Source organism: Nematostella vectensis, chromosome 7 (genome assembly GCF_932526225.1).
Source record: "Nematostella vectensis chromosome 7, jaNemVect1.1, whole genome shotgun sequence".
In the NCBI taxonomy this organism is placed as follows: domain Eukaryota; kingdom Metazoa; phylum Cnidaria; class Anthozoa; order Actiniaria; family Edwardsiidae; genus Nematostella; species Nematostella vectensis.
The window spans coordinates 10,666,564-10,678,010 of NC_064040.1; the positions used below are offsets into that span (position 1 = coordinate 10,666,564).

The 11,447-nt window shown below is 41.5% G+C and overlaps 2 protein-coding genes across 2 annotated transcripts; one reads left to right on the top strand and one right to left on the bottom strand.

Annotated features, from left to right (window-relative positions):
- Nucleotides 1-105: 105 nt before the first annotated feature.
- Nucleotides 106-7,648, top strand: LOC5518903 (EGF-like repeat and discoidin I-like domain-containing protein 3). The gene is made up of 4 exons (XM_032363711.2): nucleotides 106-353; nucleotides 4,580-5,031; nucleotides 5,938-6,245; nucleotides 6,877-7,648. The coding sequence occupies exons 2-4, from the start codon at nucleotides 4,599-4,601 to the stop codon at nucleotides 7,030-7,032; spliced, it is 897 nt and encodes a 298-aa protein (XP_032219602.1). The 5' UTR covers nucleotides 106-353; nucleotides 4,580-4,598; the 3' UTR covers nucleotides 7,033-7,648.
- Nucleotides 7,452-11,335, bottom strand: LOC5518902 (nematocyst expressed protein 4-like). Its single transcript, XM_001638777.3, has 6 exons — nucleotides 11,181-11,335; nucleotides 10,312-10,401; nucleotides 9,711-9,836; nucleotides 9,440-9,568; nucleotides 8,919-9,056; nucleotides 7,452-8,343 (listed from the first exon to the last, which is right to left on the bottom strand). The coding sequence occupies exons 2-6, from the start codon at nucleotides 10,370-10,372 to the stop codon at nucleotides 7,679-7,681; spliced, it is 1,119 nt and encodes a 372-aa protein (XP_001638827.2). The 5' UTR covers nucleotides 10,373-10,401; nucleotides 11,181-11,335; the 3' UTR covers nucleotides 7,452-7,678.
- Nucleotides 11,336-11,447: the final 112 nt, after the last annotated feature.

Sequence of the window (11,447 nt, forward strand, 5' to 3'; positions counted from 1 at the left end):
GCAAAAAATGGTTCTTGCTACGCTAGATAATGTCCTCCAGATCCCCCCCCCCCCCCTCCCGACATATTCGAGCCACTGTCTCACCTTGCCAAAGTCCAGCTCTGTCGTGCCAAATATACCCGTTTGTCTGACAGCGTCAAGATTCATATCGCCGTCGATGCAGCTGTAGCGCTGGTGTTTACTCATGAACAGCTGGTAGCTTGAACATGTTCTCTCAGATGCGACGAGTAAGAGCAACCTTTTTGCTCCCTTAAAATCCCAGCACAAGAAAACAACGCGTCTTGGCATTTAGAATGAGCTGGTAGAAGTTGAATTAGCTTTCATCAACACTCATCCTCGATCGGTTTGCACAGGTATAGACTAAACCCAAAGGGAGGGGGCTAAAATGTTCGTCGAGTCCAAAATCAAGGCTTTGGTAACTTCTATGGTTTTATCACTTCATCGTCATTTATGAGTCGCATATGTTCTCTTTAATCAAATTCCCTAACGCATGCTTTGATGGGACGTGTTGCAAAGTTACTTAATTGTAACACTTTTTTACAGTTCTTCTCTTTGCTTTTATTTTGTTTTGTTTTTTTAATGATGAAATCTGATTTCTAAAGGGGAACCCCTTGGACACCATATTTGCTGTCCACAAAGAGTCCAAAACGGATTATAGCAATCGCTTCCCTACTAGGGGCCTTTTTTTAAAATTTCGCTCAGCGATATATGAAGAAAATAGGCCTCTCCTAGCCTGGAAGCCAATCGCTGGGATGCCTATCAATAATATCCAAATATGCTACAATAATTGTTAATTCATATGAATAGATCAATTATTTATCTTGAATGGTTGAGAATACCGAATAACTCCACGGCCTCTAGAATTTTCCATCAAACATTGTAGGAGGTGAACTCTCCCATATTTTTTGCTAATTCCATAGTGTGTGACAGACACAGTTATGAAATGTTGATCTAAGTTTTGGCAGAGTTTTAGTTTTACAACCCGTAAATGTAGATATTTACCTAAGTAGATAGATCCTCAAGCAAATAATTCGATGTGATTGACAGAAAATTTGAAGCCGATATGAACTTCCATGGGATACTTGAGATGTAAAAAGTTCTCAAGGAGTTTTTTGTTAGAGCACAATTCATATGCTAATCCAGAAGTTGAAATCACAAGTGAAAACAATTTCGCACGTCGTCCCAGTAAAATTAATGTATCATGGCTAAATCATTACACCATACTTTTTTATATGAACTGTCGCTTCTTTTTGAAAGTGGATAGTTATTACTTCATGTAGTCATCAATATGTTTAGGGTTGTATCACCGCTTAATGAAACAACTGCCGCTTAATGTAACAGTAACGCTTAATGTAACAACTGCCGCTTCATGTAACACTAACGCTTAATGTAACAAAAATCGCCGCTTAAGGTAACACTAACGCTTAATGTAACAAACCGCCGCTAAAGGTAACACTAACGCTTAATGTAACAACAAATCGACGCTTAATGTAATAAATTTTCAACGAGCCGAGCCGAGCCGAGCATTTTGAAGGAACATTTGACGGTCCGGGAAGAACCAAGCACTCGAATTAAACTAGCCAAGCATGTCCGACCATTGCGAGTACTTGCGAGCAAGTCGATGAGCGATTGCGATTAAAAAACTGCTACCCCTAAAAAATACGACGAAATTAGAGTAAATTGGTTAGCGACAAATGTCGCCTTTTCGTTTTATGTTTAAGTACACAGCGCGGGTAAAATAAAAAAAAACACTTCCGAATCGTTCCTTGCTTGATTGTCATTCAAAACTCATTTATACCAGGGCGGAAACCTAACGATAGTTATCCCGAGATATGTGTATTTTAGCTTTAATGACGTCATCAATGACGTCACACCTCACATGACTATTTATGCATCCCCCTTGACACCTACATGACATTCTCCAAGTGTGGTTGCCCGACGATATTTGTATCCCGAGATATGAGTATTTTCGTTTTAATGACGTCATCGATGACGTCAAACCTCACATGACTGTTTATTCATCCCCCTTGACACCTACATGACATGCTCCAATTTGGGTTGTCCGATGATGTTTTAATCATGAGATATGAGTATTTTCGTCCTTAGTTAAATTTATGGTTATTACATTTAGCGTCGAGTGTTCTTACATTAAGCGTTAAGTCATCCGTTATTGTGTTAAGCGTTGAGAATTTGTTACATTAACCCATTGACTCCTGGCTATTTTTGAGCTGAATTTACAAAAAACAGACTGAAAACAGATACCTCCCCCCCTAATCTGAGTTTTATACAGCCCGTCAAAGTCAAACACTGCTGCACCTAGTCAGCGGTATCCAAGCTTTCCAACAGTGCTTTGCGGTCCCCACTTTTAATCCCTCGTCGTTGTGCTGAAGCGAGCACAAGTTGATGGTTGCTTGTATTTTTCATCAAAAATACAGCTATGAGCATATTAGGAGAAGGTCTCAGGACATCATGAAGTCTATTGGGGAATAATTGAGTGCCTTGCTTATTTGCAAGCAAAGGTGGATTCATGATGATTTTTTCTAGTTTGGCTTTGCCTCGATGAGAAAATAATTTTCTAATGAATCACCACATCTCTCCTAAATGCTGTCTTTTCTAAAACCAAATTGATTCCAAAATTGTTTACACTGCTATTCTGTGTCTGTATGTTGGCTTCGGGGTGAAAAGACTTATAAAAAAACATCTGACTTTGGGGAGAGGAGTGTTGACTGGCCCTCCAATCGTGAATTTTCCCCTGGATCTTCCAGAATGCTTTGCAATCCGTAAAGGCATCTAAGTGGTTTTACAAGCCTTCAAGGAGTGGACATTTTTTGTGTGGACATTGTGTTTTGAGGCCATGGAAAAGAACCTGGGGGATCAGAATAAAGGTATCTATTTGTGTCTCGAGCTGTGTTTGCTGATCTCTCTCCCTTGTGTGGTATTTTGAGCGTTTTATTGAGAGGGTTATTCTGCTTTTCTTTCCTTGTTCGATTTGAAATTTGTCAAAGAACCTGTGCTATAATTTGGCTTAAGAGTAGTTGCCAACACCTTGGTTGGATGCATATCTTCAAGACCATTTATCCCTTAGACTGATGCCTGAGTATCTTTATCTTGTTGTGTTTATTTTCTATTTATGAATTTTTTGGGTTGTGGGTACTTCTCAAAGCCGGTACAGGCCAGTCAAGGGGTCAATGTGTTAAGCGTTAACTGTTTTATTACAATAAGCGTTGAGTTGTCGTTACATTAAGCGTTAGTGTTACATTAAGCGGCGATTTTTGTTACATCAAGCGTTAGTGTTACATTAAGCGGCGATTTGTTACATTAAGCGTTAGTGTTACATTAAGCGGTGGTACAATGGTTAGGGTAGTGTCCAGGACACACTTAATTTATGGCTATATGAAGTACCAACCAAGTCTGGGCGGACGTACTAACACGGGCAAACCAGACGAAATGTTCGTGTATCGAATATTATCTTGATTAATTTGATCTGGCTCCGTTTTAGCCGTGATTCATAACAGTTTACGCGATTTTCCTCCCTCATCTCGAATCACCTTCCCACAGGGAGGAGGTAAACCGAGATAAGGGAGGAAAATTGTCTAAACTGTTATGAATCACGGCTAAATAAACGGAACCAGATCAATCCATGTCAACAACTTCAAGAAACTGGCTTTATTACAGATATATTGGGTACACAAATTAAAGATAATATTCAATACACGAAATTTCGTCTGGAATCATTGCAGTATGAGCCTCGGTTTGAGGCACATTCAATGCACATTTCAGCGAGAACCCCCTAAAGCTTAAAATATGACAAACTGAGGCGAACCGTTCGCCTAAAACAACTAAATTTTTGCAACGTTAGCCCCCAGGGGGGGGGGATAAATTTGGAGCCCGGGGTATCTTTTAGGGTGCTATAACAGTCATCGCTCTTATAACTTGTAGCTCATGAAAGAGCGTTAAAACGTGTCAATCGGTGTTTTTATATTACTAACTAGCGAAAAAGTTACACAACCCACGGTATCTTTAAGGGGGTAAATTCATACCTAACCACGCCCACTTCAGTATCTTTTAGGGTTGTTTTAAAAAAATCCCGACGATGATCCCCGTCCGTTAACCCCACCCCCCCCCCCCCCCCCGGGAACGTTAGTCCCTGAGCGGATACAGTGGGACTGAAAACTCGGCTGGCCATGTAACCTTTTTCCTTTATTTATTTTTTGTATTGACTCTTTGGCTCGACATTTTTTAGACAGATAATTTCACTTTATTTCACTTAATGGAACTTTTCGTGGTTAGAAATACAATACTTGAGAGGCCTGTGGTTTCAGACCAAATTGAGGCTCAAACGGGCATGCTCGACAGGAAATGTTGCTGTCTTGTGTGTTCTGTTGTTTCCTTGCTTTTGGTGGGAAGAAGAAACGCGAAGCGCCTGATTTAGCCTTTTTTTGTGTAAAACCACAGGCGTTCCAAGTATTGTAATTGTCTGTTGACACACAAAAACAACTGCACATTAGTTTTAGTGTCATGTCATTGACCTTGCCTTTTATCAGCCCAAGACTGGCAGTTGTGGTGTGTTCTTTTTCAGTTTGCTGAATGAGTGAATTATGAATACCATGTTTTTGCCGTTAGTGATAAACATAACCCGCATTTTAGCGGCAACTGCTGGGCAGGAACAGGAGAACTGCAGGACTGTTGGCTCAACTTCTAACACTTTGATCTCGGGTCACGTGCTAAGGACCATTCATGACGTCACACAGGAGAGCTGCATATTCAAATGCGAGTATTACCCACAATGCTTTAGCGTTAACTATTATCACGTGACACACAAGTGTGAATTGAATGGGCGGAGTCGTAGAACTAATCCGTGTGACGTCACGACTCAAAGTGGTGTGCTATATATCGAAAGCCTTCGTTGCCATGGTTACGATGCGTGTACGTTACAGCCCTGCATGAATGGCGGGATTTGCGAAGCAATTGCTACATGTCCCGGTTACATCTGCAGATGTGGGACTAATTTCACAGGAATACACTGTGAAGGTAAGAGCGTTGATTTATTATACATGGAATTACTTTCCCATTTTTTAAGACAACTTTCCTTAGTACTATATACGTCTTCTCCATGACAGAAAGAGGGATACTAAAAAAATGCAGTGGACCGCGATTCCTTTGTATAGTTTCCCCGGTCTTTAGAAAATCATTTATTTGGCATTGTTTGTTTCTGAGAAATTTGTACTTTCTCGTGGAGAAAATGGCTGGTGAGAGGGAGGTGTCATTAATGTCGATGCCAGTGAGGGTGATTAAATTTTCGGTGCATATTTAGATAGCCTGCTGGCCGGGCTTTCCAGTGGTTTTGAGAGTCCTGTGTCAAGCAAAAAATCAAGATAAGGGGGAGGTGTCTTTTTCCCCGACCCTCCCCCCGTCTTTTGCTTTTTTGCTTGACACAGGAATCCTTAAACTTTTAAAACAGTAATTTCCGAATAAACCCACTGGAGAACCGGATATCAAGCTGATTTGATGAAAAGAGCTTAGATCTAGTGACCCATTTACTAAAGATCGAAACTTTTCTCAGTAAAATACTGCTGGCCCCCATCCTGGGTTTTTGTCCTGAAAAGGCTCCTGGATCTTATCCCGATTATTTTCAAACACTGTCGTTTTTCTAGCTCGCTCGATTAATTCCTTATTAAAACATAAAACATCATATTTCGCTTTTTTTGTCGCCGTAAACTTGCAGTAATTCCTGTTAGATACGATTTTGCAGGACGCCATTTTGAAACAGTCTCAGGCCCTAGCGTTTTTAAAACACCACAGGCTCCCGCTCGCTCGCCCCAGGCCCATTTAGAAGACGGCCATTGATTTGATGGATATGTTGTTTTTCGATCTCTCGATCCGAAAGCCAACTCTTCTCATCCATCAATGTTGCTTATACTTATTAATCCAATACAGACTGTAACCAGCGCGGCAATGCCTTAGGCATGGAGAGCCACCTCATACCCGACGACGCCATTACTGCTTCCTCGTTCGAGCCCGCATACCAACCATACAGCGGTCGCCTTAACGCAAAGGGGTGGATAGCCTTGGCAAACGACACAGGCAACCCATACTTCCAGGTCCGATTCGGGCAGGAGAAGATTGTATCAAAGGTCATCATACAGGGGGTCCTCGGGGATAAGGTGGATGACCACGCATGCGTAAAGACGTTGTATTTTTCGTCGAGTTTGGATGGCGTACGATGGGTGGATAATAGACCCAGGGTAAGAATTTGTCAAATAGCATAGGTAGCTACTTCTACTACTACTAGGTATTTAGGTATTGCTTGAGTGTTGTGAGGAGTATTCAGTGTCGCGAGAAAGGCATTGAATGTTGTAGCCAGAGTATTTAGTGTTGCAAGGGAAAGTATTAAATGTTGCTGCAACAGGGTTAGCCGTAGGAGTTTCGAGTGTTGCGAAGAGGTTATTGAATGTTGCAGCCAGAATATTGAGAGTTGAAAAGGAAAGTTGCTGCAACCGGGTTTGCAGCAGGATTATTGAGTTTTGCAAGGAAGGTATTAAATATTGTAGTCAGGGTATTGAGTGTTGCGTGGAATTGTTTGGTGTTGCAGCAGAATTCTTGAGTGTTGTGAGAGGTATTAAATGTTCCTACAACAGTATTTGCGGCAGGGTTATTGAGTGTTACCAGAAAGGTATTGAATGGTGAAGCAGAAGTATTGAGTGTTGCTTGGAAAGTATTGTATGTTGCAGCAAGATTATTTGAAGCAGGAGTACTGAATGTTACGCAGACGTTTTTGAACGTTGCTACTAAAGTGTTGACTGTCGAGGCGAGAGCATCGTATTGTTATGACAAGAAAAGTATCGACTAAGCATCACTTTATCTCTTGTGTTGTAGGATTTCAGTGCGTGTCAGGTTTTCTATGGACAGACAGAGCTGGTCTTTGCAGCCCCCATCCATGCGAAATACATCCGCATTAACCCAACCAACTGGTTCCGGCGACCAGCACTAAGAATCGAATTATACGGCTGTGATCCACCAAATAACACTTAGAGTAGTGGTTACAAGAGTTGCGCGCGAACCCTACGCCCACCCCCCTGAACTAAAAATGAGATTCTTCTCAAAAGAAATGCAAATATATAATTATGATGTCTTTGCCAGCGCCCCTTTTGCCCGCTCTGACTGGCTGACGGGCCATTAGAAAAGTGAAGGGGGGTGGGTAAGGAACAAAAAAAATCATACGCGATAAAAAGCCTGGAAAAAATGCTTGCAACCCAAACCACACAGAAAAATGCATACAACGATTAAAATAAATTAAACACGTCTTGGAAACAAGCAAAAGAAAAACATGCACGACTGAAAACTCCTCCTCCCCCCTCCGTTCCTAAGTTTATTTCTTATCAATGGAAAAGTAACACCAAAACAAACTACTCCTAACGTAAGTTATTGAATATTTCACAACAAACGTCCACTATAACAAAACTGATTTTTATTGAATATACTATATTTTACGTTTTCGTCTAGATAAATTCTTTTACATTATGAGATTTTCTAGGCCAGACAATTACATAATAAGATTTGCTATGCCAAACTATGTATTTTACTTTGATGCAACAATTGATATAATCGATTCGAAGCTTTTTAATAAATAAAAGGATGTGAAATAATACTTTAACTATTTGTCGATAACTCTAAACACCTAAGATTTTTTAGAGTGATTCTCTTTGTGGTGTTTTTCATGGTGTTTGGCATGCTTTTTGCTCTTATGCTTTGTATTCTCAGACTCGTCTGGGTAGGGGTCGGGGTAGGGGTACGGTGGTGGTGGTGGTGGTGGTGGTGGTGGTGGTGGTGGTGGTGGTGGTGGTACTTGCTCTGGGTATGGCGGTGGTGGTGGTGGGTATAGCGTAGGTGCAGGGTAGGGTGGTGGTGGGGGTCCTGGGTAGGGGCATGGTCCAGGTCCAGAGCATGGTGCTGGTGGTGGTGGGTATGGTGGTTGTGGGTATGGGTTTGGGTATGGTGGTGGTGGTGGTGGGTATGGTGGTTGTGGGTATGGGTTTGGGTATGGTGGTGGTGGGTAGGGGGTGTATGGGTAGGGGGAGTATTGATATGGGTAAGGTGCGGCTGTGGGATATGGGTATGGTGGGTAAGGTGCTGGTCCCGGGGCGGGGTATAGTTGCCAGTACTGGTAGGGGTACAGGCTTTCAGTTGGGTAAGGATAAGGACCCTTTGGTTCCTTCTTAATACTTTTGTGGACCTCGCAGTTGTGGGGGCACTTCTCTTTGTAAAGTTCACCCTCATTGCAGTAGCCATTCTTGGCCCATTCAATACATCTAACGTCTTTGTCAAACTTCTTCCCATTGGTTTCTGCAAGGAAAAATACAAATATTAAAAAAAGCAGTAAAGGCGGTTTTGGTATTGATAAAGTTCTATTATCTGGGTACCTATTCTTTGTTCATCGGCATCGGATAAATAGCGGTAGCATTGTTTTGGAAAACATGTAACATTGCTGATTACGCCGTTTGTAGACCATTAGTACGCTGCGAGGAGCTACGTTAACATTTCCTTCGCGCAGAAAAGTTGGCTGTTAAACATCCACTCCTCTTGTCCAGGTCACGCGTGGCCAAAAAAAGAATACAAAGGCCTCAACTGGGCGCATCATTATTTTGCGTGAAAAACACTAAAGGAAACTGCTCTTTGTATTATTGACAACCGAACAAGGTTGTAAAAGCAGATAGGGGGGTATGGATAGACATCTGCTCTCTGATTCATGTACGGACCCTCTTATCCAACCTCTTTTCTAAATCTTGATCCGCCGACATGGCAACTGATACAAAAGAAGCAACAATTTCTACTATGGCTGTCGGAAATGAGCCTATTTGAAACGTCATATCGAGTCCGCGACAGTGGCCAATGTGCTCTTCATTTCTCCTCCACCGTACCTTTTCCGCAGAGTTTGCAGGACTTGGTGCATTCCGTGGACATGAACTGAGGAAAGCGCAGACAGTCATTCCTGTTGTCGGCCCAGTCTTTGCACGCAGCGCCTCGCGCATCTGTGCACTCAGTCACATCGTCTATAGCTGTTGCCACACAAAACAAAACCATGCATTATTATACGGGATGCTTTATATACAGTGAAAGCCAGGCTCACATGGGCGCATCTAGGAGTTTTCCCAACGGTATGACAATTACTTAGAAATGCCAGATCACCGTGATGGATTGAGGGAGAACCCATTATCATTGGTGCTATGCTAAATGCCTCCTTAGCTTATAAGAAAGGTATTTTTCCCTAAGTCTTTCGATGCGACCATTTTGAATAGGCCACACACAGGAAAGCTCAGGTTTTATTCCAAAAGCCACCTCCCTTCGCTCGCTCTAGTTTCCCACAGACAAAAGTCAACACACGCATGATATTTCCTTAGATATAGAACAACATTTGTTTGACGAAGGTATTGCTACTCACATCTCTGGGAGCAGAAACGGCAGCTAAAGGGACATTGGACCACCATTTCTTGCCAGTTCTCTTGGCATTGCTCAGGATCTCCTGTACAGTTCTCGCCTTTGTCCAAGCATTGCTCGGGCTTGATCTTAACTGCAACACAAAATTAATCCTATAGAAAGTAAGACTTTGTGTTTGAAGATCGGATCGCCAAAATAATAATCATGGAATTTCCAGGCATTATCAGTGGAAACTATGTAAACCATGCTTCCGGAAGGCAATTATTATTACTCACACTGCTTCCAGTCGACATCCTGGTCGCGCACGGGTTCTGGCGCTGAACCGCTGCCACTGGACCCTTCCTCTCCGCTTCCTGAGCCGCTCTCTAGCAGCGCGCTGATGTCAATCTTCTTGTGCAGCTCTGAGTAAAGAGAACAGAACAACAAAGACAACATTAAGGCATTATAGTACGCTTCCGTGGCCACAAAGACAAGAACATTGGTCAAACGAACGCCTTAAAAATCCTCTGTCTGCCGCCATTTTGTCATCCTAGCAAAGTACCAAGTATCAAAAAGCATCCATTTCCGTCGGCTGAATTGGGTAAGCCAACGCGATATTTTCTCGTAGAATTTGGTAAATAAAATATTAAACTTTGGTTTTAGATAGTTATTTCGATAGTTATTACGCATTATGTGCCTTCCAATAAGATATAAAACATAATAACAAAGGTGTGGCTGACAAGGGTGAAGGAATTTTATAAGTTATAAGGATTCCCTCGTGCACTGAAGCATTTCTTTGTCACGCTGGTTTGCTAGTAATAACTGTAGTACGCCTGTGTTACACATTCTTTTGGCTTTGGTCAACCCATGGTATACCTGTGGTACCCCTATGCTTACCCTTTGCGTCTAAACAACTTGATGTCCCTAACAGGACAAGCAGGACTAGTGTCCAGGCCATCTCGATCCGCGTTCCGCAAATCTAATGGACTTGGGAGAAAAAAAAAAAAGAAAAGTTGTAGCGACGGCTAAAAACCCTGGAAAAGACAAATGCACTTCCTCCTCGAAGCCTCGTTTTCGCCCTCAAATTACACAGAGCCCCCACTATAAGAAAACGATCCATGAATCTCGTTTTTGTCCGTTGAACAAGTGGTCACGGCCTCATAGCGCAAGTGGTTATGGGTTCGCTATATTTTTTCTGAAAGTTTTTGAATGCATTTTTATGATGCAAATGTACTTCCATTAATTATAATTGTATTGTAATTGAATTTTTGGCTTGGTATATTCAAAATGAGCAAGTCGAAAACACCATACATTAAGTCTTCAGTTTTTTTTCTCGCAAAATCATAAACATATATTTTAGAAAAATAAATCAGGGAGGCATTCGATTAGAATAGTTGCATCTTACCGATTATTTTTTTCAGAAATAACCATTGCAATTTTTAAAAAAAAACATTGTGCAAAATAACGCAATTTTGAAAAAAGAATGCTCGAAGGACAGACATATTTATGCAAAAATTACGTTCTTTCATTACAAATCATTCGAAATAAGATATAGAAACAATTAAGAGCAACGACTTTCCAGTAAAAAAAAAATGAGCGCAGCTATATCTGATGCCAAGTTTTTGTCCCCCTTTTTTCGATATCTTATTAGACATCTTTTTAGACATTTAGCAAAAAAAAGACGTATTTTTAATGTCCTGATTCTTAATAAACTTTAGCGAATACTAATTTACAAATATCATTGTAAAACGATGTTCAAGCCTCACCTTGTGGGACACGTTCCGCGAAGACACAACAGTCGAACTGAGACAAGGTCCAAGTGATGAAACAAAGAGCAAAGGAATGAATATTTAACGGCACAAAACCATGAATTATCAATCACGTTTTTATGATCGCGCTTTCGTGGCAAAACAGGTCCAGGTCACAACTGACATGTGTCTGTTTTATCCTCTGTGACCCTTCCCTATTAGCAACATGTAATACACGGGTATTTAGTAAGAACGCGCGGACTTAGCAGCCCTTTCTCACAGAAT